This window comes from Pseudorasbora parva, chromosome 18 (genome assembly GCF_024679245.1).
Source record: "Pseudorasbora parva isolate DD20220531a chromosome 18, ASM2467924v1, whole genome shotgun sequence".
NCBI lineage: Eukaryota > Metazoa > Chordata > Actinopteri > Cypriniformes > Gobionidae > Pseudorasbora > Pseudorasbora parva.
Window position 1 is genome coordinate 12,037,529 of NC_090189.1, and position 25,295 is coordinate 12,062,823.

Consider the following 25,295-nt stretch of genomic DNA (forward strand, 5'->3'; position numbering starts at 1 on the left):
GTGGAATATTTAGTAGAGGAAATTTAACGAATGGACTTATTACACATGTGGCAACCTATCAATTTATATAGATATATATATATATATATAGAGATATATATATATATATATATATATATATGCATGCGTGTCATATCAGGACGCAAATGTGTGTAATGACATGGGTATTACAAGGAGAGGGTGACTTTTTTCAAAAGGCTTATAAAGCATAAAAAAATGAGGTTTTCTTGGAGAATCGTGCAGCTTTCTGTTATAGGTAGGTTAAGGGATAGGGGTAGTGTAGGGGGATAGAAAATACCGTTTGTACAGTATAAAAACCATTAAGCCTATGGAATGTCCCTGAAATTCATTAAAAAAAAACCCTGTGTATTATTTATATATATATATCACGCAGTTGATCATAGAAGTCGGGAGTTTATCACAATCTACACCTGTAACCCTGGTAGGAGAACATTTCCTCTCTATTTAACCCGATTCTGCGTTTGTGATTTTACAATAACAACAGCGATTCTGTTTATTAGTTTAAGCCATTAAACTCTGGGAAAAAGTGTTCAGTGATCCAATAATCTAATTCATTCAAACAAATTCATCCAAAACTGCTATAAAGAAGGCCTGATGATGATGATGATAAATGAGCACAAGCAGCAGAGCAGACGATATACTGAACATGAGTGTAGCAGAGGGAGCGACTTTTGTGTTTAGTAATTGACATTTAACATTTACACTCCTGAACAAAATCTTAAGACCAGGGGATTCATTGCAAGTTTTACACCTCGCACTATTGGATCATAGGTTGGATCAAGGTTGTAAGTGCTGATTCAAAATGCCAAAAGAAGAAACAGGAGCAAGAGACAAAAAATAGAGAGTAGACAATTTATTGAAAACTGCATTTAAACTGAAACAGGCCGTTCATCAGCTGATCAAAAGTTTGATCACAAGTGCAAAATGTGTCAAACTCGCAATACATCCCCTGGTCTTAAGATTTTGTTCAGGAGTGGAGTGATCTGTCCATTTTACATAAAATTTCTAAAATGAAAATCTCGTTGTTGTTGCTCTGTATACATACTATACACTGTGATGGATTCTGTTAAGGTTCTTCAGTAATTTTTTTTTTTCATGGTTGCTTAGGTGTGTACAAATTTATTATATAATAGAATTATATGGAGTCCTTATATTTGGTTTCCTTTTGGAGTCTCCAATGATCATTGAAGCTTGTAATACATACATATATATATATACAGTCTTGTTCAAAATAATAGCAGTACAATGTGACTAACCAGAATAATCAAGGTTTTTAGTATATTTTTTATTGCTACGTGGCAAACAAGTTACCAGTAGGTTCAGTAGATTGTCAGAAAACAAACAAGACCCAGCATTCATGATATGCACGCTCTTAAGGCTGTGCAATTGGGCAATTAGTTGAAAGGGGTGTGTTCAAAAAAATAGCAGTGTCTACCTTTGCCTGTACAAACTCAAAACTATTTTGTACAAACATTTTTTTTTTTCAATCCTGTGAATCACTAAACTAATATTTAGTTGTATGACCACAGTTTTTTAAAACTGCTTGACATCTGTGTGGCATGGAGTCAACCAACTTGTGGCACCTCTCAGCTGTTATTCCACTCCATGATTCTTTAACAACATTCCACAATTCATTCACATTTCTTGGTTTTGCTTCAGAAACAGCATTTTTGATATCACCCCACAAGTTCTCAATTGGATTAAGGTCTGGAGATTGGGCTGGCCACTCCATAACATTAATTTTGTTGGTTTGGAACCAAGACTTTGCCCGTTTACTAGTGTGTTTTGGGTCATTGTCTTGTTGAAACAACCGTTTCAAGGGCACGTCCTCTTCAGCATAGGGCAACATGACCTCTTCAAGTATTTTAACATATGCAAACTGATCCATGATCCCTGGTATGCGATAAATAGGCCCAACACCATAGTAGGAGAAACATGCCCATATCATGATGCTTGCACCTCCATGCTTCACTGTCTTCACTGTGTACTGTGGCTTGAATTCAGAGTTTGGGGGTCGTCTCACAAACTGCCTGTGGCCCTTGGACCCAAAAAGAACAATTTTACTCTCATCAGTCCACAAAATGTTCCTCCATTTCTCTTTAGGCCAGTTGATGTGTTCTTTGGCAAATTGTAACCTCTTCTGCACATGCCTTTTTTTTAACAGAGGGACTTTGCGGGGGATTCTTGAAAATAGATTAGCTTCACACAGACGTCTTCTAACTGTCACAGTACTTACAGGTAACTCCAGACTGTCTTTGATCATCCTGGAGGTGATCATTGGCTGAGCCTTTGCCATTCTGGTTATTCTTCTATCCATTTTGATGGTTGTCTTCCGTTTTCTTCCACGTCTCTCTGGTTTTGCTCTCCATTTTAAGGCATTGGAGATCATTTTAGCTGAACAGCCTATCCTTTTTTGCACCTCTTTATAGGTTTTCCCCTCTCTAATCAACATTTTAATCAAAGTACGCTGTTCTTCTGAACAATGTCTTGAACGACCCATTTTCCTCAGCTTTCAAATGCATGTTCAACAAGTGTTGGCTTCATCCTTAAATAGGGGCCACCTGATTCACACCTGTTTCTTCACAAAATTGATGACCTCAGTGATTGAATGCCACACTGCTATTTTTTTGAACACACCCCTTTCAACTAATTCAACTAATTGCCCAATTGCACAGCCTTAAGAGCGTGCATATCATGAATACTGGGTCTTGTTTGTTTTCTGAGAATCTACTGAACCTACTGGTAACTTGTTTGCCACGTAGCAATAAAAAAATATATGAAAAACCTTGATTATTCTGGTTAGTCACATTGTACTGCTATTATTTTGAACAAGACTGTATATATATATATATATATATATATATATATATATATATATATATATATATATATATATATATATATATATATATATATATATATATATATATATATATATATATATATATATATATATATATATATATATATGTTATTCCCAGTGTTGCCACAGTTACTTTGAAAAAGTAATCTGATTACTGATTACTGATTACTCCTTTAAAAAGTAACTTAGTTACTTTACAGATTACTTGATTTTAAAAGTAACTAAGTTAGATTACAAGTTACTTTATTAGTTACATTCAGCAGTTGCCGACAACACCCCTGCCGTCTCAAAATAGAAATGACAACCGTTTTTGGCAACACACTTTATTGTATTTATGCCCGAGACTGACGGTCCCGACTTTTTTACGCCCCCTTTTTTTAGGCTTCTCCTTCGTTTTATATTTATTTTAATAATTAAAATGAACAATGAGATGTGCTGGTGGAAACAACATGAGACCATGATAGCTTGCGCCACTGTCAAGATATGGCTCGCGCAGGGTTAAAGAGTCCGTCTCTTCAGAGCAGCTGCTAGAGTTATGGCCTTTTTACAACTGGTTCCTTCATTCGTTTTCTCTGACCAGGTATCTATCTGATTGCGAAATGACCAGGAGTAGGCCTAAATGCCTTCTGAGAGTCTTTCCAGACGTATTTAATTCCGATCACTCAAACAAACCAATTCAGAAGGTGCATGAAAGCATTTCAAACTAAACCGGACAAATGTAAATATATCTGGTTGTTTAAACCACATGTGTAAATTTTACTCCTGGCAAATAATTAAAAAATAAATGTGTGAGAGCGTGTTATGTTGTAGTCAGATAGATATGACGGTGCTACTGCAACATCGCTGCAGATGAGTAAAGCAAGCCAACGCATATGGCCGTAAATGAAACTTTAAAATAAGTCACACAAAACACAATCATCTTCAATATAAAATAATGAGACTAATGATCTTACCAGTGCTTAGGTCTCTCTCTCTCATATTGCGATCTTTGAATTTGAAATGAGCTGCTGAATAAAATGCTGGAATCTTTTGCTTTGATGTGAACTCCGTTAAATGAGCATATACCGCGGGAATTGAAGATCGGATTTATATTAATTTTGCTGAAGTGTAAGGTAGGCTATAAGACAACCTGCCTGTACTTTTTTTTTTTTTTTGTTTAGATTGTGTAGCCCGTTTCGGGTTTTTTGAGCACCGTTGCGAGCATGTTGTGAGCAGTAGGCTAATCTATCAGCTGCCTCAGCTCGTCAGAAATGCCTTTGTGGTGGTATAATAACTAGCCTACTTTGTTTTTAATGTCAAATTAGTTATATTTCGTTTCGTTTATTTTTTAAGTTCATTTAGAAAAATGTTTGGAGCAATTTTTATTTGTTAAATTAAAGTTTTAATTTTTTTATGTGACGACCCAGTGAGTTAACCGCATGTTTAATAGCCTAGTCTCTCAAACCAACTCTTGAATTGTCTTGCCTATATAAACTTTAATTTAACAAACAAAATTAGGATAATAAAAAACGAAACGAAAAATAACTACTTTGACATTAAAAACAAAACTGAACTATTTTAATGGCTGCAACAATGTAAAAAATAAAATAAATAAATAAAAAACACGGCTCCAGCCCTCGGGCTGAGAACTTTGATAAGCTGTCGGTTTTTACAAAGGAAAATGACTAAAATAGTAACTCACAGTGACTTGGATAAGTAACTTTAATCTGATTACTGGTTTGGAAATAGTAACGCGTTAGATTACTCGTTACTGGAAAAAAGTAGTCAGATTAGAGTAACGCGTTACTATGTAACGCGTTACTGGCATCACTGGTTATTCCTGTATTCCTGTACACCCAATATTTGCTAAAAAATGATTTAGAGGAAAACGGAAACATAAATAAGAGAAAGATTATGACAGAGACTAAAAGCACACTCACGGGTCCAGTTATGGCAGGACTCTGAAGGCGAGGGTCTTCCCACTGTGTTTTTTTGGTGTCTGAGGGGAAGAAGATGAATATCATAAGCTCACTTCACTTTTTTCAGTGCTATTTGATACAAATTATATTTACAGAAAATGTTCTGCTTATTTTGAAGCAACATTTTCACTGAAAAAACTTTCAATGAAGTGGTTCAACAGAAGGCACAGCACCCACCACTGGAAAAATGCCAAACATTTCAATGTTTGTGAATGTCAAGTCATTTGTGAATGTAGCTGACAAACAGAACAGGTGTGTATCGACCGTAGCAGCCGATTCAGCAGTGGTTGAACACACCTGTGTTGTGGAGTGCGTCCGGGACGGACAACTGAAGGTATGCCTGAGTTTACTGATGCATGAGTAAAATGATCTCACAACTCGTGTTACCTTAAACATCTAAATAGTTATTGATCTCATGGCACAGAATACAGAAACAAAATAACAAATAGAAACTTGAGCTTATGTGACTGAAAGCAGCTTTACTGTATGTGTATAACAGAAGGCAGGTGGGATTAATATTCTCAACGGTAGATGGAAAATATGCTGCACAGCAAAGTATATAGTGATGTATGGATCTTTGGTGCTTTGATGTTTGTGAACCTTTTAGAATTTTCTATATTTCTGCATAAATATGACATCATCAAATCATCATAAAAGTCCTAAAAGTAGACAAAGAGAACTCAATCAATTAAATAAGACAAAATATTAAACGGTAATTTATTTATTCTGAAAAATTATCCAATATTACATATCTGTGAGTGGCAAAAGTATGTAAAGCTCTAGGATTAGAAGATCATTTGAAGGTGAAATTAGGCTCCACGTGTTTCAACCGAACCAGGAAAGACATCAATTGGATGGACCTACAACCAATCAGAGCAACGAAGCGACGCATTGTCAAGTGTCCAACTGTTGCCAAGTCGGCGTTTTTTCCCCGCGGGTTGTTTTCTATGTCCGCGGGTTGACGCGACCATTATGTGATATATAGACCCATGAGTGCGAATTTTAGCAGGCAACATTGCCAAAATAACACACATTTTACCCCCCAAACGCCATTTTCCCCCCGGAGAACCCCCCGTGAAGCTATTGTTTAGGGCTAGTAGTTGGCGGGTTTTGTTGTAAAAACTTGGCAGCCCTGTCTGCACGCGCGCTGGAATACACAATCTTTGCAGTGTTGTAAAAAAATAAAATAATTTAATGATACACAGAGTACTTACCCAACATGATCATCATTTCAGAGAGAAATTGTGAAGGTGAATGCATATACAAACAAGCTCTGAGTTTAGGATTTTTTGGGTCATATGCATGCAGAAATATAGAACATTCTGAACGGTTCAGATATTCAATCAGCACTGTATGTACATTAATAAATTATTTTTGTTAAAAAATTATTACTGTCATAAAATAAAATGTCGTCCTTGGCTTGCTCAGTTGGGGACACAAAAATTATGATCCAAATTATTCAACTTAATATACAAATAAAATTAATTAATTAGGTCTTACTTAATTCTATAAACTATAATACTGATCTGCCAACATTGGTGTTCTATGACAAATGAAAATAAGCTGATAACATCACGGTTTTCTCCAGAACGACTGTACAGCCAAATCAAATTTTGTTGCAATATTATCCTGTTTGACACTGTGAAGCTGCTTTGACACAATCGTCATTGTAAAAGCGCTTTATAAATAAAGTTGATTGATTGATTGATAAAATATCATTTGTAAAATTGTAGAGATTGTAGAAAGCAAAATAATGTAATTTTACTATTTTAGTGTTATATACACTATATTTGTAAGATTACGTTTGACAGTAAACACATTTATAATGTTACAAAAGATCTTATTTCAAATAAATGCTGTTCTTCTGAACTTTATATATTCATCAAAGAATCCTGAAAAATGTATCAAGGTTTCCACAGAAATATTAAGCAACACAACTATGTTTTAACTATTATAATGATACGAAATGTTTCTTCATCATATTAGAGTAATGATGCTGAAAATGCTGATTTTACATCACAGGAATAAATTACGTTTTAAGTATTAAGTAAGCATTTTAAATTCACAATTTTGCTGTTTCTAGCCTTTCAAAAACATAAAAAAATCGTACAGATTTTTTTCACTGTCTTTTAAGCATTTAAAGTTTGTAATCCATCATTCCAACAAATACCAAATATGTCTGCTTATTCTGTCAAGAAATGTGTGTCCTTACTGTGATCAATGTAAAAGGTTCTTCCGTCTGCGTGCACTCGTTCCTCCCACCCAGGCTGTGGAGATTCAGAGAGAAAGAAAGATGTTAAATGTTTAAACTAGGCGACACCACCAGACCTGATCAACCACTCGTACACCAACACAATAACTGTAACAGATAATGTGACGGGAGGAAGGAACAGAAAGATATGAAGATTCCTTGATTCAGTGTGGGAGAGCTTCCACGACAGGGTTCCACTGGCATGCAGAACAGAGCTTATTTATTCACTCTCGCTCTGACAAACACACTCGCATTCACAAACTGCCCCTCTTTTCAGAGAGGAGACCCGAGACCTGCAAACCCACGTCGATACCAACATCACAGGCAACTGCCAGGCCTGACAAAAATCACAGCCAGGGAGACACATCCAACAATTCATAACCCACAACATCAAGGGAAGCTGTTTGACGACCCACACATGGGATCCGGAGAGAGGACAAGACCTTCGTTCACGACTGAGAGACTGTGAGCCAGCACTGAAGACAGGCGCAACACTATGGCTCTCGTGCTGAACGGGCATCAACCAAAACTGGTATCGAATGAAGCACAGGATGCACAAGATGGACGGACTTGATAGATGGATGGATGGATGCACGTGACGGATGTACACAATAGATGTTCGGGATGGATGGATGGATGCAAGAGATGGATATATGTATCTAATGGAGAGATGATGGATGCACACGATGAATGGATGAACACGATGTATGCATGCGATGGATGGATTATGGAAGGATTGATGGATGGATGCACACAATGAATGGATGGATGCAAGAGATGGATACATGTACCTAATGGAGGGATGATGGATGCACACGATGGATGGATGGACGGAAGTGACGGATGCACGCAATGGATCGATGGATGGATGGACGAGATGGATGGATACACACAATGGATGCATGTAATGGATGGATGATGCAAAGATTGATGGATGGATGGATGCACACATTGGATAGATGGATGCATGAGATGGATGGATGAATTGATGCATGCAATGGATGGATGCACGCAATGGAGGGATGATGGATGCATGGATGGATGAATGTAATGGAGGATCGACGTATGCTTGCATGAGATGGATGGATGCTGCACAAGATTGATGGATGGATGGATGCACGCAATAGAGGGATGGATGGATGCATGAATGGATGATCGCAATGGATGGATGCATGGATGGACGGATGGTGGATGGATGGTCAACACAAACAGAAAGAGATATGTGCAGAAAGAAATATAAGGAGAGAAAGATGGAGAAAAACAGTACACTGGAGAAATGACAAAGAGATGAACAGAGACTAATATACAACAGACAAATAGAGCTCAATAAGGGTTCTGGAAGTACAAATCCCATTGAAAATCTCAACGTTATGGTTAGTAAATTTATCAACAATATTTTTCAAAAAATCTACTTAGAGTTGGAATTGTAAAGTGAATATCGCATACACCATCAGTGCAATATCTGGTGGGTCGCAAACCAAAAACCTACATTTTGTAGCAAATTCATCTATTACTATATAAAACAAACCAGTAAATGTTCCTATTCAGGCAATATTTTAATAAATGTGCATACTGTTATAAAATAAAAGATTTTAATTTGATTAAAAATTTGAACAAAATCATATTTAATAATCGAATTCCCAGTAAAGTACTACACAATGCACATATCAGAGAAGTTACCAAAGAAATGCTAATCAGGCAGGCTAGCAGAACCTAGGTCATATTAATGGGATAATTATGGGATGTTGTAGCACTAGGCCATGAAAGACAATGACAATAAAAATTACACCAAAAAAAACAGTCCTTTTTACTTACATTATTCATAAAGGTTTATGGGATGAAAAGTTCATTCATTTGAATTATTTAAACTAATTAAATAGCTTTTTCCTGACAATTAAATATTAAACATAATAAACAAAATAAACAGCTACCTATGAAGAAAATGAATGGGAATAAATACTTCTGGAACCAAGCTAAATACATTAATATATTCACAGCTACCTGCTAAAAAGACAATATTGAGCTCTATTGAAGTGGAAAGGAAAGAAAATCAGAACAAGAAAAGCAAAGACTGACAGAAAGAGTGAACGAGGGAGTAAAACAGAAGGGAAAAATAGGGACAGTCATCCATGCCAGCAATGATAAGAAGGGGTGGAGAGGTCAGAGGGCGGACAGGCTGGTGGGCAGGCAGGTAAACACGCAGGCAGAGAGAGGACCGACCTCCTCTGGAAGATTCTGCCACAAACAGCATCGAGCGCAGAGCGCACCATGTTCCCCCACGCCACCGAAAGACCAGAGAGAAATCACACACACACACATACACACACACCACCAGCTTGTGAGACAGCAGCACTACAGTAAATACAGGGGGAATCATTTAGACAGCGTAAAAAAGAAGAAAAATCATTCAAAATGTGCTAATAATCAGTTTTATTGTTAACTAAAATTAAAAAAACTAAATTTGTTAACTAAAAGCTGAAATAAAATAAAACAATTATCAGATGATAAACTTGATCAAACTAGTGATGTTGCTGTCTATTAACTGAAAGTAATACATTTACTAAAACAAATTAATTCAAGCTAAATATAAATATATTCATATAGTAGATTATAATCTAAATCTAAACGTATATTCCATATAAAAAGCACATAAAATGCTACAAAAAAATGAAAACTAAAAAAAAGCCAATTCAAAATATTAATAAGCACTATAGTAAAAATTATACTTAAATGACGGACAAAGTATTTTTGATTTTTAAATATATCATATCCAACATCTGTTTTAAAGCCACAGAAATGCATATTCTTGCTAAAATTAAATGTACTTTACATGCATATGTATAAAAATTTCAACATTACATGAAATCATGCACAAAAATAGATGTTTATTAGATAAGTGCCTGTTTGCCGGTTAGTTGGCACATATTCCCACTGAAAACCTGAGAAGAGAAGGTGCGATTACCAAACACCAGTTTCCAAGGTGGAAAAAACCTAATTAAAAAAGAGCTTCTTCAAAATTCTCTTATTATGTCTAATCTTATTATGCAAGATGCATATTGCAACGCTTGCTTAACGGAAGATGCATCAAAAGACAAATTGTTCTTATATATGCACAAAAAAGAAAAATAGTGCTCACTGGTGAACACGATGGAGATCATTTTGTGCTACAGAATCACCAGGGATGCATTTTTTCAAAAAGATTTTAAGTTCAAAGTTTAAGTTAAGTTCAGAGTTAAAAAATGTTATAATTTTTATATATACATTTATTTAGAATGTTTTTTTTTTTTTTTTGCATATTTGCAAAAAGTTCTTATGGCAGATATGCCTGACTCTTCAGGTAAAATCTACATTTTTTAACACGATTTTAAAAAATTTTGTAAACACAAAAATCCACACAAGATCCATTTTTTTGCATCCGATCTGAGCCTTTTCCAAATGTGTTTAAATCGGATACATATCTGATGTCTGACCTGCGTCTAAACACGTATATCTGATTTCTTCAGTTTTTTTTATAGTTAAGAAATTGTGCAAACATAGAAACTTCCAGGAAAACAGAAACTGTTTTTTAACCTCTGATCTGTAAATTGTATATACAAAACAGCTTTGCTTTATTTATGATTTTTTTTAAATGTATGAGCAATAGCCTGGTTTCGTTACATGCTAGCAAATAATCAACAAATAATTATATAAATATTTTTTAATTGTTTTTTAAAACCATTAAAGGGTTAGTTCACCCAAAAATGAAAATGATTTCATTAATTACTCACCCTCATGTAGTTGGACACCCGTAACACCTTCGTTCTTCTTCAGAACACAAATTAAGATATTTTAGTTGAAAGCTGATGGCTGAGAAAGGCTTCAGAAAGGCCTCCATTGGCATTCAGCACATTCCCAAAAAGGCTCTAAAAACATCGATACAAAGTCCATCTCACTATATTGGCTGTACAATCATTTTACAAAGCGACGAGAATAGTTTTTGTGCAGAAAAAAATGGAAATAATGACTTTATCCACCAAGTTATTGTCTTCCGTGTAGGTCTCGGATGTGAACGCACACGTTAGCGGCGCTCCTCCTCTTTTGGGTCATGTATCTGAACGGTGGATCTGCGTCATATTCTCACGCATGCGTCGAGTTCACATCAATAACTTGGTGGATAAAGTCGTTATTTTGATTTTTGTGCGCACAATAACTATTTTTGTCGCATTGTAAAATGATTGTACAGCCACTGTGTGAGATGGACTTTGTATCGATGTTTTTAGTGCCTTTATGGGTCTTGTGAGTGGGAATGTACTGAATGCCAATGGGGGCCTTTTTGAAGCCTTTCTCAGCCATCAGCATTCAACAAAAATATCTTCATTTGTGTTCTGAAGATGAACGAAGGTCTAACGGGTGTCCAACGACATGAAGGTGAGTAATTAATGAAATAATTTTCATTTTTGGGTGAACTAACCTTTGAACCAGCTAGCGCTCTGTAGAGAAGTTTGTTAGTTTAGAAGCATGGCAGCGCACTTCAATGTATGGGGACCTGCAGTGTATGGAGATTGAAATGGCTCATTTTAAGGTAAAAAAAAAAACATAATGGTACATTATGTAAGGTACAACACTGAAAGTACAACACCGAAAGCACAGTTATGTATATTATATTGTATTTGTGTCAATAGATCCTCTATAAATATTACACACTGCACCTTTAAGACTTGCGGTGTAAACACAGCCATGGAGTTCCAACGAAAGAAAAAAACACTTCTAACGTCACAACAGCTGTTTTCTTAAACAAGTAAATCTTGCATATCTCTGTTATTGTCAGTTGTATTATGTTCCTTATAAAGTTACCACCCAGCTGGTGTGCATCGCATTGACTTGCCAAAGGCAATTTTGGCACTTATCAAGGCCAGATTTTAGGGCTGTTCTTGGACATGGAAGTTGCATTATATGTAAACAGATGAGCTAATCCACTGTCAGATTTTTGTAGCATTGTTCTGTGTGTAAATGTTAAATAACTAGGGTTGGGAATGTATTTTTTATCAACAAAGAAATCCGTGAAACACTGCAGCCAAGTTTCTGTTGTGTCATTCGTCGTGGCTGTTGTGTCAGACTTAATCCTATTTTTTGCTTTGCAGATTGAATTAGTTTCGCGATTCTTGTGCGATATGGCTTGGTTTCATGACCGTGCACTGACGTGCCACAAACAAGGACACATGTCAGGCGAGGCTGTTGAAAGAGCTTGGGATTGTGGGTAATACTGCTCAACGCCACTCTTTTTATACTCACAGGAAGTGGGCCGAGGTCACCAGGGTCTAGGGATGCTTTTGTCCTCATGTGAACGGGATACTTTAAGCGTGGATCTTCCTGAAAAGAGAGAAAGAAAAAAGAGAGAGAGGTTGACACATGCTCAGATTTTCCCAGAAGGTTTTATCCTCATTTAGCAGTAAATTGCTTTCGCTGTCTGCTGCCAAAATGCACTTCTTCAGACAATAAGGAAGTAATACTGGAATGATTATGTTTTTTGTATTTTTTTAACATCTCCTTGGGGAGATTATGCAGTAATTACACATAGTGAAATTTGTCTTCTCTGTGGACATTTCAAAACCACTAGAAGAATTTAATTAAGACATACTTTTTAAATCACCATGTACTATTTTAAAAACTCATGAAAAAAACCCAAGAGTTAATAATGCCTGGTAGAGAAAACCAATTTGTTTTCATTTTAAACCTGTCCAATTACAAAGAACCTCCACAGAGGATGCAACACATCCGGCAGAAATGGACAAAGGCGAGTCTGTGCTGGGGGAAATTAGGGCGCTGGAGAAGCTGCGGATCCTCTGTCAGACACCAGGTGGCACACTGATTCTGAGTGAGGCACACATGCATCACCCAGGGCCTCCCTCCTGATACTGTATGGGGCAGTGAAGTGTGCAATTGTGAGCAAGACTGTGTGTGTCTCCTGGTAAATCCTACATTATGGGGACAAAAAAATGTTTCTGTCCCCATGTGGAAGTGTTTTGTGTGTTTTTTTTGTTTTTTTTTAAATGTACAAGTGCAGAAAGTTTTGTTTGATGGGTAGGTTTAGGGGAAGGGTTAGTGTAAGGGAACAGAATATACAGTTTGTACAATATAAAAATCATAAAACATGGAAAACAGGTGTGTGTTTGTGTGTGCATGTTTTCCAAAAACCTTTCATGCATCTTAATGAAGGTAAACAAAAAACATACATACATACATACAAATAAAAATATAAAAATGCTGATGAAACAGCAACCACTAAATATATTAAAATAATGATGATAATAATAATAATTGTCTGTTTGTATTAAGGGCTGGTTATTGACATACTAATACAGTTCTTAATTTTGATTTTTTTTTTTTACATTTTACATTTTTTACATTTTATATTTATAATTTTGTTTTGTTTCTGTCATTTTTATTATCTTATTAATAGTTTATTACATATTAGTTTGTTTAGTTTTACTATTATTTTAACAAACTAAAAAAAAAAAAACATTAACTGAAATAAAATATTAATCAAATATATTTTGATTCAACAAGTTCTCATTTTTATCTAAAGTAATGAAGATGGATTTTTATAGTTTTAGTTTATGATAATAACCCTGACGGAAGATTAGTAATGGTTGGCAAATTATACACATTAAGTAATGAAAGTATAGTATATAAAAGTATATGATACTATGACTATAATTAATTAAATAATATTCATGATTCATTATACATGCATAATAACAACAACAGCAACTATTATAATATAGTATAATTAACATATTATAGTAATTATTAAATTATATACATTTTAAGTAATACAAGTATAGTAATGATATATGATAATATTCATTATTCATTAAGTAAGCATGCATAACAACAGGTCAAAACTGCTGATGGTATTTGTATCATAGTAAACAAATACTTAATGCTGATATATAAATAGATGATCACAGCTGTGCATGAACCATAGTTGCGTCAGCAAATGAAACTGTAGCTCTGTTCCAGACCTTATGAGCCGTTACAAAATACAGTGCACTTATGACATCAACAGAGTTGGCAATTACAGTGCTACTAAAATAACAGCATGATACTAGGAATAAAAATAAATAGCACATTTTGTGTAGAACAGTACAGATTTATTTAGAATTTTTAGCGATTTTTTGGATACATGTATAGCCAACATTTAATCTCTCTCAACTTGTGGCCATCTTTCTTGCATTTGTTTGCATTTGAGCTCATCACATTGGATTACATTCATACTATGCATATTCATACTATTTAGAACATACTTTATTAGCACTCACAAAGTAAGTACTTATTCAAAAAGTGCCTCATCCGAGTATGAGATTATGCAACTAACTTGGAACAGATTTTGTGAGTGTTTGTCTTACCCATGTGGTGGTTCTGCTGTTGTGGTCAATGAAGAACGGCCGTCCGTTGGGCGCGATTCTCATTTCCCAACCAGGGGGCAGGAAGCTCTGGTTTGCTTTATGCTGGGATTTAGGTGAGCTGTAGGGAGAAGGCTGTGGGGACTGAGGGTTGGAAAACGTGTCCTTTACGGCTCGCCGTATCTGGGCGTTATTGGCTCCCTGCAACAGGAAACAGATTTAACGGTTATCAGACTTACAGGTTTTATGTATAATCAATTAGAAATGTTTTGTGCAAGAAAGACTTATGAATGGGAGGTGTAAAATCTTTTTTAAAGATTTGAAAAATGCAGAGCGTCTTAATGAGATGGCATGCTGTTATTTAATCCTGCAAAATTTTAATTAGTGCACAACACAGAGGATTTCACCTCCATTTCACCTCTTCTTGCTCTTTTCCCCTTCTCTTTTTTCCCCCAAAGCAAATATCTCCCTTTCAACAGTGTAATTAAAATTCACACGCCCCTGTGTGACTGATTGTTTATAAATACAAGACCATATTTCTTTCTGTAAACTTTCAAACCTTTGTGAAATGTTTACCTAGTATTCCACAGATCATCTGACTTCAGATGTGGAAAATTTACCACCTGTCATGTGATTAGTCAGAAATGCTTATCTGACAAATGAACTCTGGGTATTCTTTCCTTCTAAAAGCTAAACTAACAAAGAGAATAATATGAGAACACGCTAAATAACCGTGTTCCCAAAGTGTTTATAATCCCAGAACATGAACTACAATGAATCAGCTCTCAACTGACAAAGCATATCAAGTTCATAGAAATGCCACTTAAAATGGGATATTTTTTTATATTTATTACTTTCAAAAGCTTATTGCTTTACTGAAACTTTTATATTCTTCAGACATGTTAAAAAAATAGGAACAGCACACGTTTACAGCATCATTAAGAATATTATAATGCATACAATTATAATTATAATATTATCATAAATAAAATATATTATATGTTACAAAAAATTACATAAAACAAGCCGAGTCAGAAAGAAACACAGGGATTTCAATCACTTCCACACCAGACAGCCATGCCTTTTTTGTTAGCTGCCATGCTTTTTGCACAGAAGTGTGTGGCTGTAATTAGCAATAATTGCTATGAGAGCGAACATAAGACACGTATTCCCCCATCCCAACATCTGCAGATTAGCTACAAGAGCTATTGTTTATTCCATTAGCAAAGTCATTCTTCACAGCGGAGGCCATTAGCTGTGGCTGAGGCCCATCATGACAGATAAGACTGTTTGCCATTATCAAAGGAATATTCTGGATTACATTAAAATTTTAACTCAACGGTACATGTGGCCTGTTGCTGTTTACCACTTTGTATGCATCACAAAGAAATAATTTTTATATTATATAAAATATATTACATTATAATGTTTTATATTATAATAAAACACATACAATATTTTATAAATATTATTATTTATTCTTGATGCTTTAAAAAAAATTAGTAATCAATTATATCCAGTGGAAATCGGCAACAGGCCACATATACTGTTGTATGAGCACAAATTAAAATGTAATACATTTTTATTATATTTTCCATCATATGTAGCTATGCATAATTGTTGTATAACATATGTATAATTATATATATATCTCTTTTATGTGTATAATAATTTTTTTAAAGTTTGACAGCACTAATTATATATTATATTATATTGCAAGTATAATCTAGTGTAGCACAATAGCTACATATAAATATATAAATGGTCTATTAAAACTAAATAAGAAGCAGGTTTAAGGTCAGACATGGATTTAGAGCAATAGAACAGAAGGAAACTATGAAGTCATGGCTGTCTGAGAGATTAAACTTCTTTTTGGCAATGGTGATACTTTGGCTCGTTTCACGATAAGCAAACGGACAGCTGCCCCTACCCATAGTTTTCGGTAGCGTCAACTGATACGAACTTACAAAGCAGAGGTAGAAAACAGCCATGTTCCCTCCACACACACGTAAATGGTGATGAGTATATTAACACACAACAGCTGCTCAATTCAGCATTCTGATTAAATCACAAATATGGACTAAACTTCTGAAAGCCTGTGGGAAGATTAACGATACATCCCAAGATGTTTCACTCTTTACTTATAGTCTTCAAATATGTTTTTTAGTCAAGATCACTTTTTTATAATAAATGTTATGAATTATAAATTAATAAAAATGCAAAGAAGCCATTCTGACAGTAAATATTACAATAAATCCTCTTATTATGTGTGAATAGACAATACATATGTGTGAACTGCATGTGTCCCAAAAAGAAATCCAAAAATTGCACAAAAATCCAGTAGGATAAAGTGCACAAATCAAGTACTACAAGTACTAAAATGCTATCTGTACTTTAACTTATTTAAGTAAAAGTACTTCAACATTTTCTCCAAAACGTATGCCACAATTATTAGGACCCCTAGACATTCTTATAATTGAAAACTGGACTTAGCATAAAGGTTACCTTAACATTTAGTCTCAGAAACCCTTCATAAAACAAACAAATAAAACATTTTTGTTGGCAGCTGTAAGAGAACAAGATGATGACTGATAATGGCACTAAGCAGAAATAACAGGATTATATTTTTCCTTTACGGTGAATCGAAGTGAATTAAATTACCCTGAATTGAAAGGTCTGGAGCAGATGGGTCAGGAAATTGTCTCCTGACTGAAATGGCTTTTGGGACATCATACTTTCATATTAAAACTGCTCCATGCATAATACAAGGGCTACGACTAATCATTTGCCTCAGCTGTTAATATCTAAAAGAAGCCAGTGGCAGCGTACAAAGAACGTAATTCTGATTTCCTATCTCGACCAACTGTGTGCGGACATTATATTACACGGCAATGGAAATAAAACCGGTGTGAAACCCAAATTAGATACGTCTCCGTGTGGTCCTTCCTGGGAGGGTCAAAATGGAAAAAGCGAACCAGAAAGAGGGGGTTACACTAGCACCAAATGTAATGAGAACTGCACAAATGATCCTCTGAATCTCACTTACGCCAGTTACATGATTCAAATCAAAGAACACATCTGTCAGGACCTCAGAAGTTTATCTAGAATCTTTTGTCTCAGAACTCCATGTCAACACACACACACTCACCTAAAGGATTATTAGGAACACCATACTAACATTGTGTTTGACACCCTTTCTCCTTCAGAACCTTAATTCTACTTGGCATTGATTCAACAAGGTGCTGAAAGCATTCTTTAGAAATGTTGGCCCATATTGATAGGATAGCATCTTGCAGTTGATGGAGATTTGTGGGATGCACATCCAGGGCACGAAGCTCCCGTTCCACAACATCCCAAAGATGCTCTATTGAGTTGAGATCTGGTGACTGTGGGGGCCATTTTAGTACAGTCAACTCATTGTCATGTTCAAGAAACCAATTGGAAATTATCTGAGCTTTGTGACATGGTGCATTATCCTGCTGGAAGTAGCCATCAGAGAATGGGTACATGGTGGTCAAAGGGATGGACATGGTCAGAAACAATGCTCAGGTAGGCTGTCGCATTTAAATGATGCCCAATTGGCACTAAGGGGCCTAAAGTGTGCTAAGAAAACATCCCACACACCATTACACCACCACCAGCAGCCTGCACAGTGGTAACAAGGCATGATGGATCCATGTTCTCGTTCTGTTTATGCCAAATTCTGACTCTACCATCTGAATCTCAACAGAAATCGAGACTCATCAGACCTGGCAAGATTTTTCCAGTCTTCAACTGTCCAATTTTGGTTAGCTTGTGCAAATTGTAGCCTCTTTTTCCTATTTGTAGTGGAGATGAGTGGTACCCGGTGTGGTCTTCTGCTGTTGTAGCCCATCCGCCTCAAGGTTGTGGGTGTTGTGGCTTCACAAATTCTTTGCTGCATACCTTGGTTTTAACGAGTGGAGATGAGTGGTACCCGGTGTGGTCTTCTGCTGTTGTAGCCCATCCGCCTCAAGGTTGTGCATGTTGTGGCTTCACAAATTCTTTGCTGCATACCTCGGTTTTAACGAGTGGTTATTTCAGTCAAAGTTGCTCTTCTATCAACTTGAATCAGTCGGCCCATTCTCCTCTGACCTCTATTATCAACAAGGCATTTTCACCAACAAGACTGCTGCATACTGGATGTTTTTCCCTTTTCACACCATTCTTTGTAAACCCTAGAAATGGTTGTGTGTGAAAATCCCAGTAACTGACCAGATTGCGAAATACTCAGACCAACAACCATGCCACGCTCAAAATTGCTTAAATCACCTTTCTTTCTCATTTTGACATTCAGTTTGGAGATCAGGAGATGGTCTTGACCAGGAGCACACCCATACATGCATTGAAGCAATTTGAAATATGCAATGTTTTTGAAAGAAATTCATATTTTTGTATTCAGCAAGGAGTTATACAATTAATACAAACTACAGTAGTACCATATAACATTAAAAAGTAAAAAAGTATCATGATTTTCACAAAAATATTAAGCAATCACAGTTTTCAACTTAGATAATAAGAAATGTTTCTTGAGCAAATCATGTGACACTGAAGACTGGAGTAAGGATGCTGAGTAACGTTAAATTACATTTTAAAGTATAATAAAATAGAAAACAGCCATTTCAAATTGTAATAATATTTCACAATATCATTGTTGTACTGTATGTTTGATCAAACAAATCCAGCCTTTTCAGAAGAGACTTCTTTCAAAAACATTTAAAGAATCTTACCCCAAACTGTTGAAATATAGTATAAATAATGAAAAATAAATAATATGGTGTTATAAGTGTTTGTTTAACACTTGACAGAAACTTTGAATAAAAAAACTGGTTAGGAACAGCCAAGGATGTTTGAACCTGCAGGAGGGGCAAGGCTAAAGGAAAGAAGGAAGTGAGAGGCGGAACAGAGGGACTAGGGGATGTTCTCACCTCTATTGGAGAAGAGAGAGTGACGGTGGGGGAACTGAGGCTACGGGGTCTGCGCACTTGTGGTTCGCTTAGATGGACGCTGGAGGAGGAAGGGGTGGAAGCGGGGGGTGCGGCTGCTGTAGCGCCCCCTGCTGCCACAGCTGAGGTACTGGCTCCATCTTCAGTGAGCTGTTGGGCAAAGAGAAGGGTTAGCTAGCTAGTCACATGTCCGGTCCATGGGAGCAACGTCCAAGAACAAGTCAAGCTTGAGTGCACTCAAGAAATACAAGAGGTCTAAAATAATATATTAGGAAATTAAGCCTAATTAAACTGATTCAAATGATCAATAACGTAAGGTTTAATTTGATTATGGGGACAACATAGTTTGTTAGGTTTATAACTGGAATATTTTGAGGAAATTAAAAAATTGAACCTATTATGCTTTTTTACATTTTAAACTGTCTTTGAGCTTGAAAAATGTCTACAAAGTAACAAAACACAAAGTAAGTTGCAAAGGGAGCTATTTTCTATATCAGTAGCATCTCTATATCACTATTTCGATTGAATTTCTGATCTTGAATTTTCTTCCAGGAATGCATATTTCACAATATTCCTCATTTTAAATAATTCTTGCCTAAGGCATATGCAAAATAAAAGGGATTAGGCCTGGCTGAGCTGTGTGAAATCTTGTGGTTATGTTAAAGGGCGTGGCGTTTCTGAAACATGCTCAAAATGGTTGACCAGTCACAACACACTCGCCCAGCCAAGCAATAAGAGCACAATGCTATTTTTGGAAGGAGGGGCTTCATAGAGATAGGAATATTTTAACGATCTAAGCGCATGGTCTGAAGCACATGGTGCAGGTGCACTTAGGACATGTCAGAATCCACATATGTTAGTTTAACCAGTCGGTCTTGTAATGAGTCAAGGGTGTGTTTTGGGCGTAACGGGCAATAAATCAATCAGAGTCCCATCTCCCATTATCTTTAAAAGCCAATTGTGCTTGCACCATGCCAGATTTGCTATTTACATAATATAAAAGGAGGAATCCTTTTATTTTTAATATTTGAACATGTTTGTGTGCTGCTGCGCATCCTCGTGTGTGTAACAAGCAGTGTACATGCGTTGTACACCCGCCTATAGGAGCATATTACTTACAAAACATGGAATTTTCCGTTATTTGTGAGAAAACGCTCCCCGGCCAAAAACGGAATTTTCTGGGTTTCCGCGTTTTCACTGTTAAGATGCTAGGGGGCGCTATTACGTATCTCCTGAATGAGTACTAGATCTCCTGATCAAAACACACGCAAGTAAGAACAAGCGATCGTATGTAATCATATGCATATAAAAAATAACGTGATCATCATCATTAGACATCATATAAATCAAAACTACTGAATGAAATGTGGACCCAGGACAAGCTACAGGACTGTGCAAGCATTAAAGGTGTTGATAGACTCAATCTCCTCCATCTGTGTTTGATCATCGTTCTGAATCTGATCTGAATAGTCTTTCACAAAAACGTGATTTTCTCAGCTTTTTGTTCAAAATGTTGCTTATATATAAAACCCATATTCAAGTGTTGATAAAAAAAGAATGCAAGAAGCTAGAATAAAAGTTTTTTTTTTTCAGCGCTTTCTTTTGAAATATTGCATGCTCAGATATTCATAAAACAAAATATTCTATGGGCTATTACATTTAGGTGAAAATGTTTAAAAAAACCCTGGCGGTGGCTGGCAACTTATTTTAAAAACCACTGGCAGGGAAAGAGTTACATAACAAAACAAAAAATGTCTCAGTCCTTTTCAGTTGCCTCAAAATAGCAACGCGTCAACAATGCGCCTGAACACGCCTCGTTTTCAGACCAGCGAACAGATGAGCCCAAGGGCATTTGATATTTAAACGACGTGGTGCTGGACATGAAAATTGTAACTGCAGAATCTAGCAAAACAAACATTTAATTTGTGCCTGGCGTAGCATTGCACCGGGTGTATTATAGAGCCCAGAGTGTTACTGACACACTGGGAAAAGAGGTGATGCGTCAATGTAGTCTAACTTGGTCAATTGCACAGACCTACAACCAATCAGAGCAACGGAGCGACACATAACGTTAGTTGTCAAATGTCAACAGAACTCAACTTCACTGTGTTGCCAAGTCCACGTTTTTTTTCCACGGGTTGTAGTGACTATTACGTGATATATAGACCCATGAATGCCAATTTTAGCAGGCAACCTTGCCAAAATAACACATTTTACCCCCCAAACAGCATTTTTTTCTGAAGAACCCACCCGAAAAGGTATTGTTTAGGGCAAGTAGTTGGTGCCTTTGATGACGTGGATGATTACGTCACTGTTGATCATCTGTCCGTCATCGTCTAAAGCCCGCCCTGATGATTTCATTGGTCCGAACAGTTTCTGTTCGGGGATAATTACTCCTCTATGGATCGACTCCAGACTGAACTGCCCAAGCTCAAATGTTGTGGGCGGGGCTGAGTTCTGCTGGCATCCAGGCTAGCATCAATGGTGAAATATGTGAAAAATAATGTGTTTTTTTAGCCTGGATGCCAGCCGAACTTAGCCCCGCCCACAAATGTTTTAGGTCGGGCAGTTCGGTCTGGCATTGCTCCATAGAGGAGTGATTATCCCCGAACAGAAACAGTTCGGACCAATGAAATCATCAGGGCGGGCTTTAGACGATGACGGACAGATGATCAACAGTAACGTAATCATCCACGTCATCAAAGGGGCTTGAATTATATTTTTTCGAATCCTAAACAGAGAGCTTGTTTGTATCTGCATTCACCTTCACAATTTCTCTCTGAAATGATGATCATGTTGGGTCAGTACTCTGTGTATCATTAAATTATTAAATTTTTTTACAACACTGGCAATGATCGTGTATTCCAGCCTGATTCCAGCGTGCGTGCAGACAGGGTTGCCACGTTTTTACAACAAAACCCGCCAACTACTAGCCCTAAACAATAGCTTCTCAGGGGGTTCTCCAGGGGAAAAATGGCGTTTGGGGGCTAAAATGTGTGTTATTTTGGCAAGGTTGCCTGCTAAAATTCGCACTCACGGGGTCTATATATCACATAATAGTCACTTCAACCCGCGGACAAAAAAACGCGTTGTACTATGTTGACATTTGACAATGCGTCGCTTCGTTGCTCTGATTGGTTGTAGGTCTATCCAATTGATGTCTTTCCTGGTTCGGTTGAAACACGCCCCATAATCAGCCCAATGGAGCAGTTTCAGACTCATATTCTGACTAGAATTGAGTATGACTACGTTAGGCTTGTGTTTTTGAACATTCAAGCATGAAAACCTATTCTAGTACACCCCGAAAACAAAATCAATAGTTTGTATATTTATCGATAATAGGTCCTCTTAAAAAAACCTTTTTATCTGTTCTCTTTTAAAAGGGAGAAAGAAATTGAGAGCATCTTACAAAGGATGAAGAATAGAGTTTACTAGGACAAGGAAGAGGAAGATGAGCTATAGATCAAGAGGGACTAGAGAAGCAATAAATAGATCAAGGGAACACACAACGCTTGGCAGAACAAACATCCAGACATTGTGAAGGGATGAGGACACAATAACATGGAAACTGCAAACTGATAAAGACAGAACAATACAAATGATGAGACTGATGCAGTAAAGAAACATGGGTCATAAAAAAGGAATGTATAAAAGTCAGATTTGCATATGATGATGCTGGAAAAACATCTGATGAAGAATAGACCTCTGCTAGCTTTAGCTAGGCTACGCTAGACTACCGTACCTGCAAAACGGGCCGCGTCCAGGTAGTGCTACGGTTGTTATGATTGACGTAGTACGTTCGTCCCTTGGGGTCCTTGCGTTCCTCCCAGCCTGGCGGAAGACCTGGTGTGGTCAGGGCGTAGGAGGCCGATGGAGACTGTACAAAGTGAAAAGAACAATTCAGAGGCCAAAGCAGCAGTAAAAACCCGCAGAGATTAAAATCTATTTAGGTTCATTCATTGTAGGAGGACTGACAGTGATATCAGGGCCATATTTATATTGTATGAGAAGCCTTGTTAACCGATATGACATATAATATAAGTGTGGTAATATTCCACACTTAAATCCAGAATACTAACACATTTTCACAGACACAAAAGCAGATATAAACACAAGAACACCCAAACAACACAACATACAAAACACACTCCACTCTAGATGACATGATTTATAGTATTACAAAAACATTTGAAATGTATCCCATAGATGTGTCTGGGTGACTTTACATGTAGGGTGAAGTCGAGTTGTAAACCAAACCCCTTATAAATCTCTAATTTTATGGTCATACACATGCTAAAAAAAACTTGTATAAAATAAAAAAGAAGAAATATTTGTAAAATGAGAAAATAGTTCCATAAAATACTGCACTTTTAAAATAGTTCTCCTATAATAAAAAAAGTTTTAAAAACACATTTTTTAATTTTCTAATTTGTATTTAAATATAAATTAAATAAAGTAATAATACATTAATTATAATCATTTTAATTAATAACAAAGAAAATAAATATACATTAAAATAAAAAAATTAAATACAAAATAAATTAAAAGCAACATTTATTTAAAAAAAAAAGTTGTATATGTTAATATGGTAAAATGTTTTTGTTTGTTTTTTTACGAAAAAGGAGGAGGGAAAGAACCAAGAAGACAGGAGAGCACAAATGTACAACATGTGGATATTACCATGGTGTCCTCAACGCCTGTGACCGTTTGTGCTCTTGTTCGTCGGGTCTGGGAGCTCTGCTGGACAATAACAGCTGCTTTTAGATGGGGCGGGCAACTGCCCAGTTTTGGGCCAGTAGGAGAGGGGAAATGAGGGCAAATGGAAGGACAGGATCAGCCAGAAAGTGTAATGGTGAGTGGGGGGTGATTTTAGGGTGGTTTTGGTTATTTTAGGTAATTTTTGACAGCTGAAGGGGGTGATTTTGTGAGAAGTCCCCTGAAGTGTGACAAAGATTCAGCAACCAAAAAAAAAATTGGAATATCAAACAAGATGTGATTAGATGAACTCCAGGGAGTGGATTTAATATGAAATCACTGTTGAATGATTAGATTTGAGAACACATTTAGATTTGATTTGAATAAAGAATGATAGGAGAGTGCATGACAAACTGGGAAGCATAATTAATTTGCAATTAAGTGATGATTACAGTTTCATGATTTTGTTTTTGTCTAATAATGACAGTAAAACATGACAGCGTTTTTATGTTGTGTGGACCATTCCTTTAATTCATTCATACAAGTGTAAGGGAACTCCAGATGTTAACATTGAAACCATGAAGCTAAATTAAATAAAAAAAATAAAAAAAACTGACTCACACTTGCCTACTGACTCACTGACAATAAAAAAGCTGAGGAAACAACACCTGGACTAGCATCTGACTGGCACACAGACACAGTGTTTACATTTCAATTGCTGAAAGATTCAACTTTCCAACTCTTTTGACAAGACAATGAAATGCTCTCCATCTGCTTTTATATGAATATAATAAAACACACTCGTCTCAAACAGGGAAATCCTATTAGCCATCCTCTCAAGTAATGATTGCATATGAAATGTCAGCCTCCTCTCGCACACAGGGACAGGAAGTGTGGGGGAAATGCCACCTCTCACCCACGCTAATATCCTGCAGATTTTCTGTGACTAGCGAAATCCCTCATCTCCAGTTCTGATAAGCACTTCACAGTCAGAGACAACCGGGCCACCAACCAACCGGCCTCTTGTCAGAACACAGAGAGAACATGGAAAACGTGCCTATTTAAAAGCAGATTCGAGCGGATGAGGAAAAGCGTTTTTCCAGTGTAAAGGAAATGCTACTTCAAAGCTTCAAAGTTCAAGAATGTTGTTGAAGTGTG

General features: G+C 36.5%; 1 protein-coding gene across 6 annotated transcripts in view; it reads right to left on the reverse strand.

Annotated features, from left to right (window-relative positions):
- nedd4l (NEDD4 like E3 ubiquitin protein ligase) overlaps window positions 1-25,295 on the reverse strand; it is a 100,789-nt gene that overhangs the window by 7,713 nt on the left and 67,781 nt on the right. For 3 of the 6 annotated variants that reach the window (XM_067423634.1, XM_067423632.1, XM_067423629.1), the window contains 7 exons: window positions 24,123-24,182; window positions 23,185-23,319; window positions 19,425-19,592; window positions 14,482-14,679; window positions 12,365-12,442; window positions 7,055-7,109; window positions 4,804-4,862 (listed from right to left, as the gene is read on the reverse strand). In XM_067423634.1, the coding sequence (XP_067279735.1) occupies window positions 4,804-4,862; window positions 7,055-7,109; window positions 12,365-12,442; window positions 14,482-14,679; window positions 19,425-19,592; window positions 23,185-23,319; window positions 24,123-24,182 (753 nt within the window). The remainder of the gene's footprint in view (window positions 1-4,803; window positions 4,863-7,054; window positions 7,110-12,364; window positions 12,443-14,481; window positions 14,680-19,424; window positions 19,593-23,184; window positions 23,320-24,122; window positions 24,183-25,295) is intronic. The other 3 variants (XM_067423635.1, XM_067423630.1, XM_067423631.1) reach the window with 2 other exon arrangements.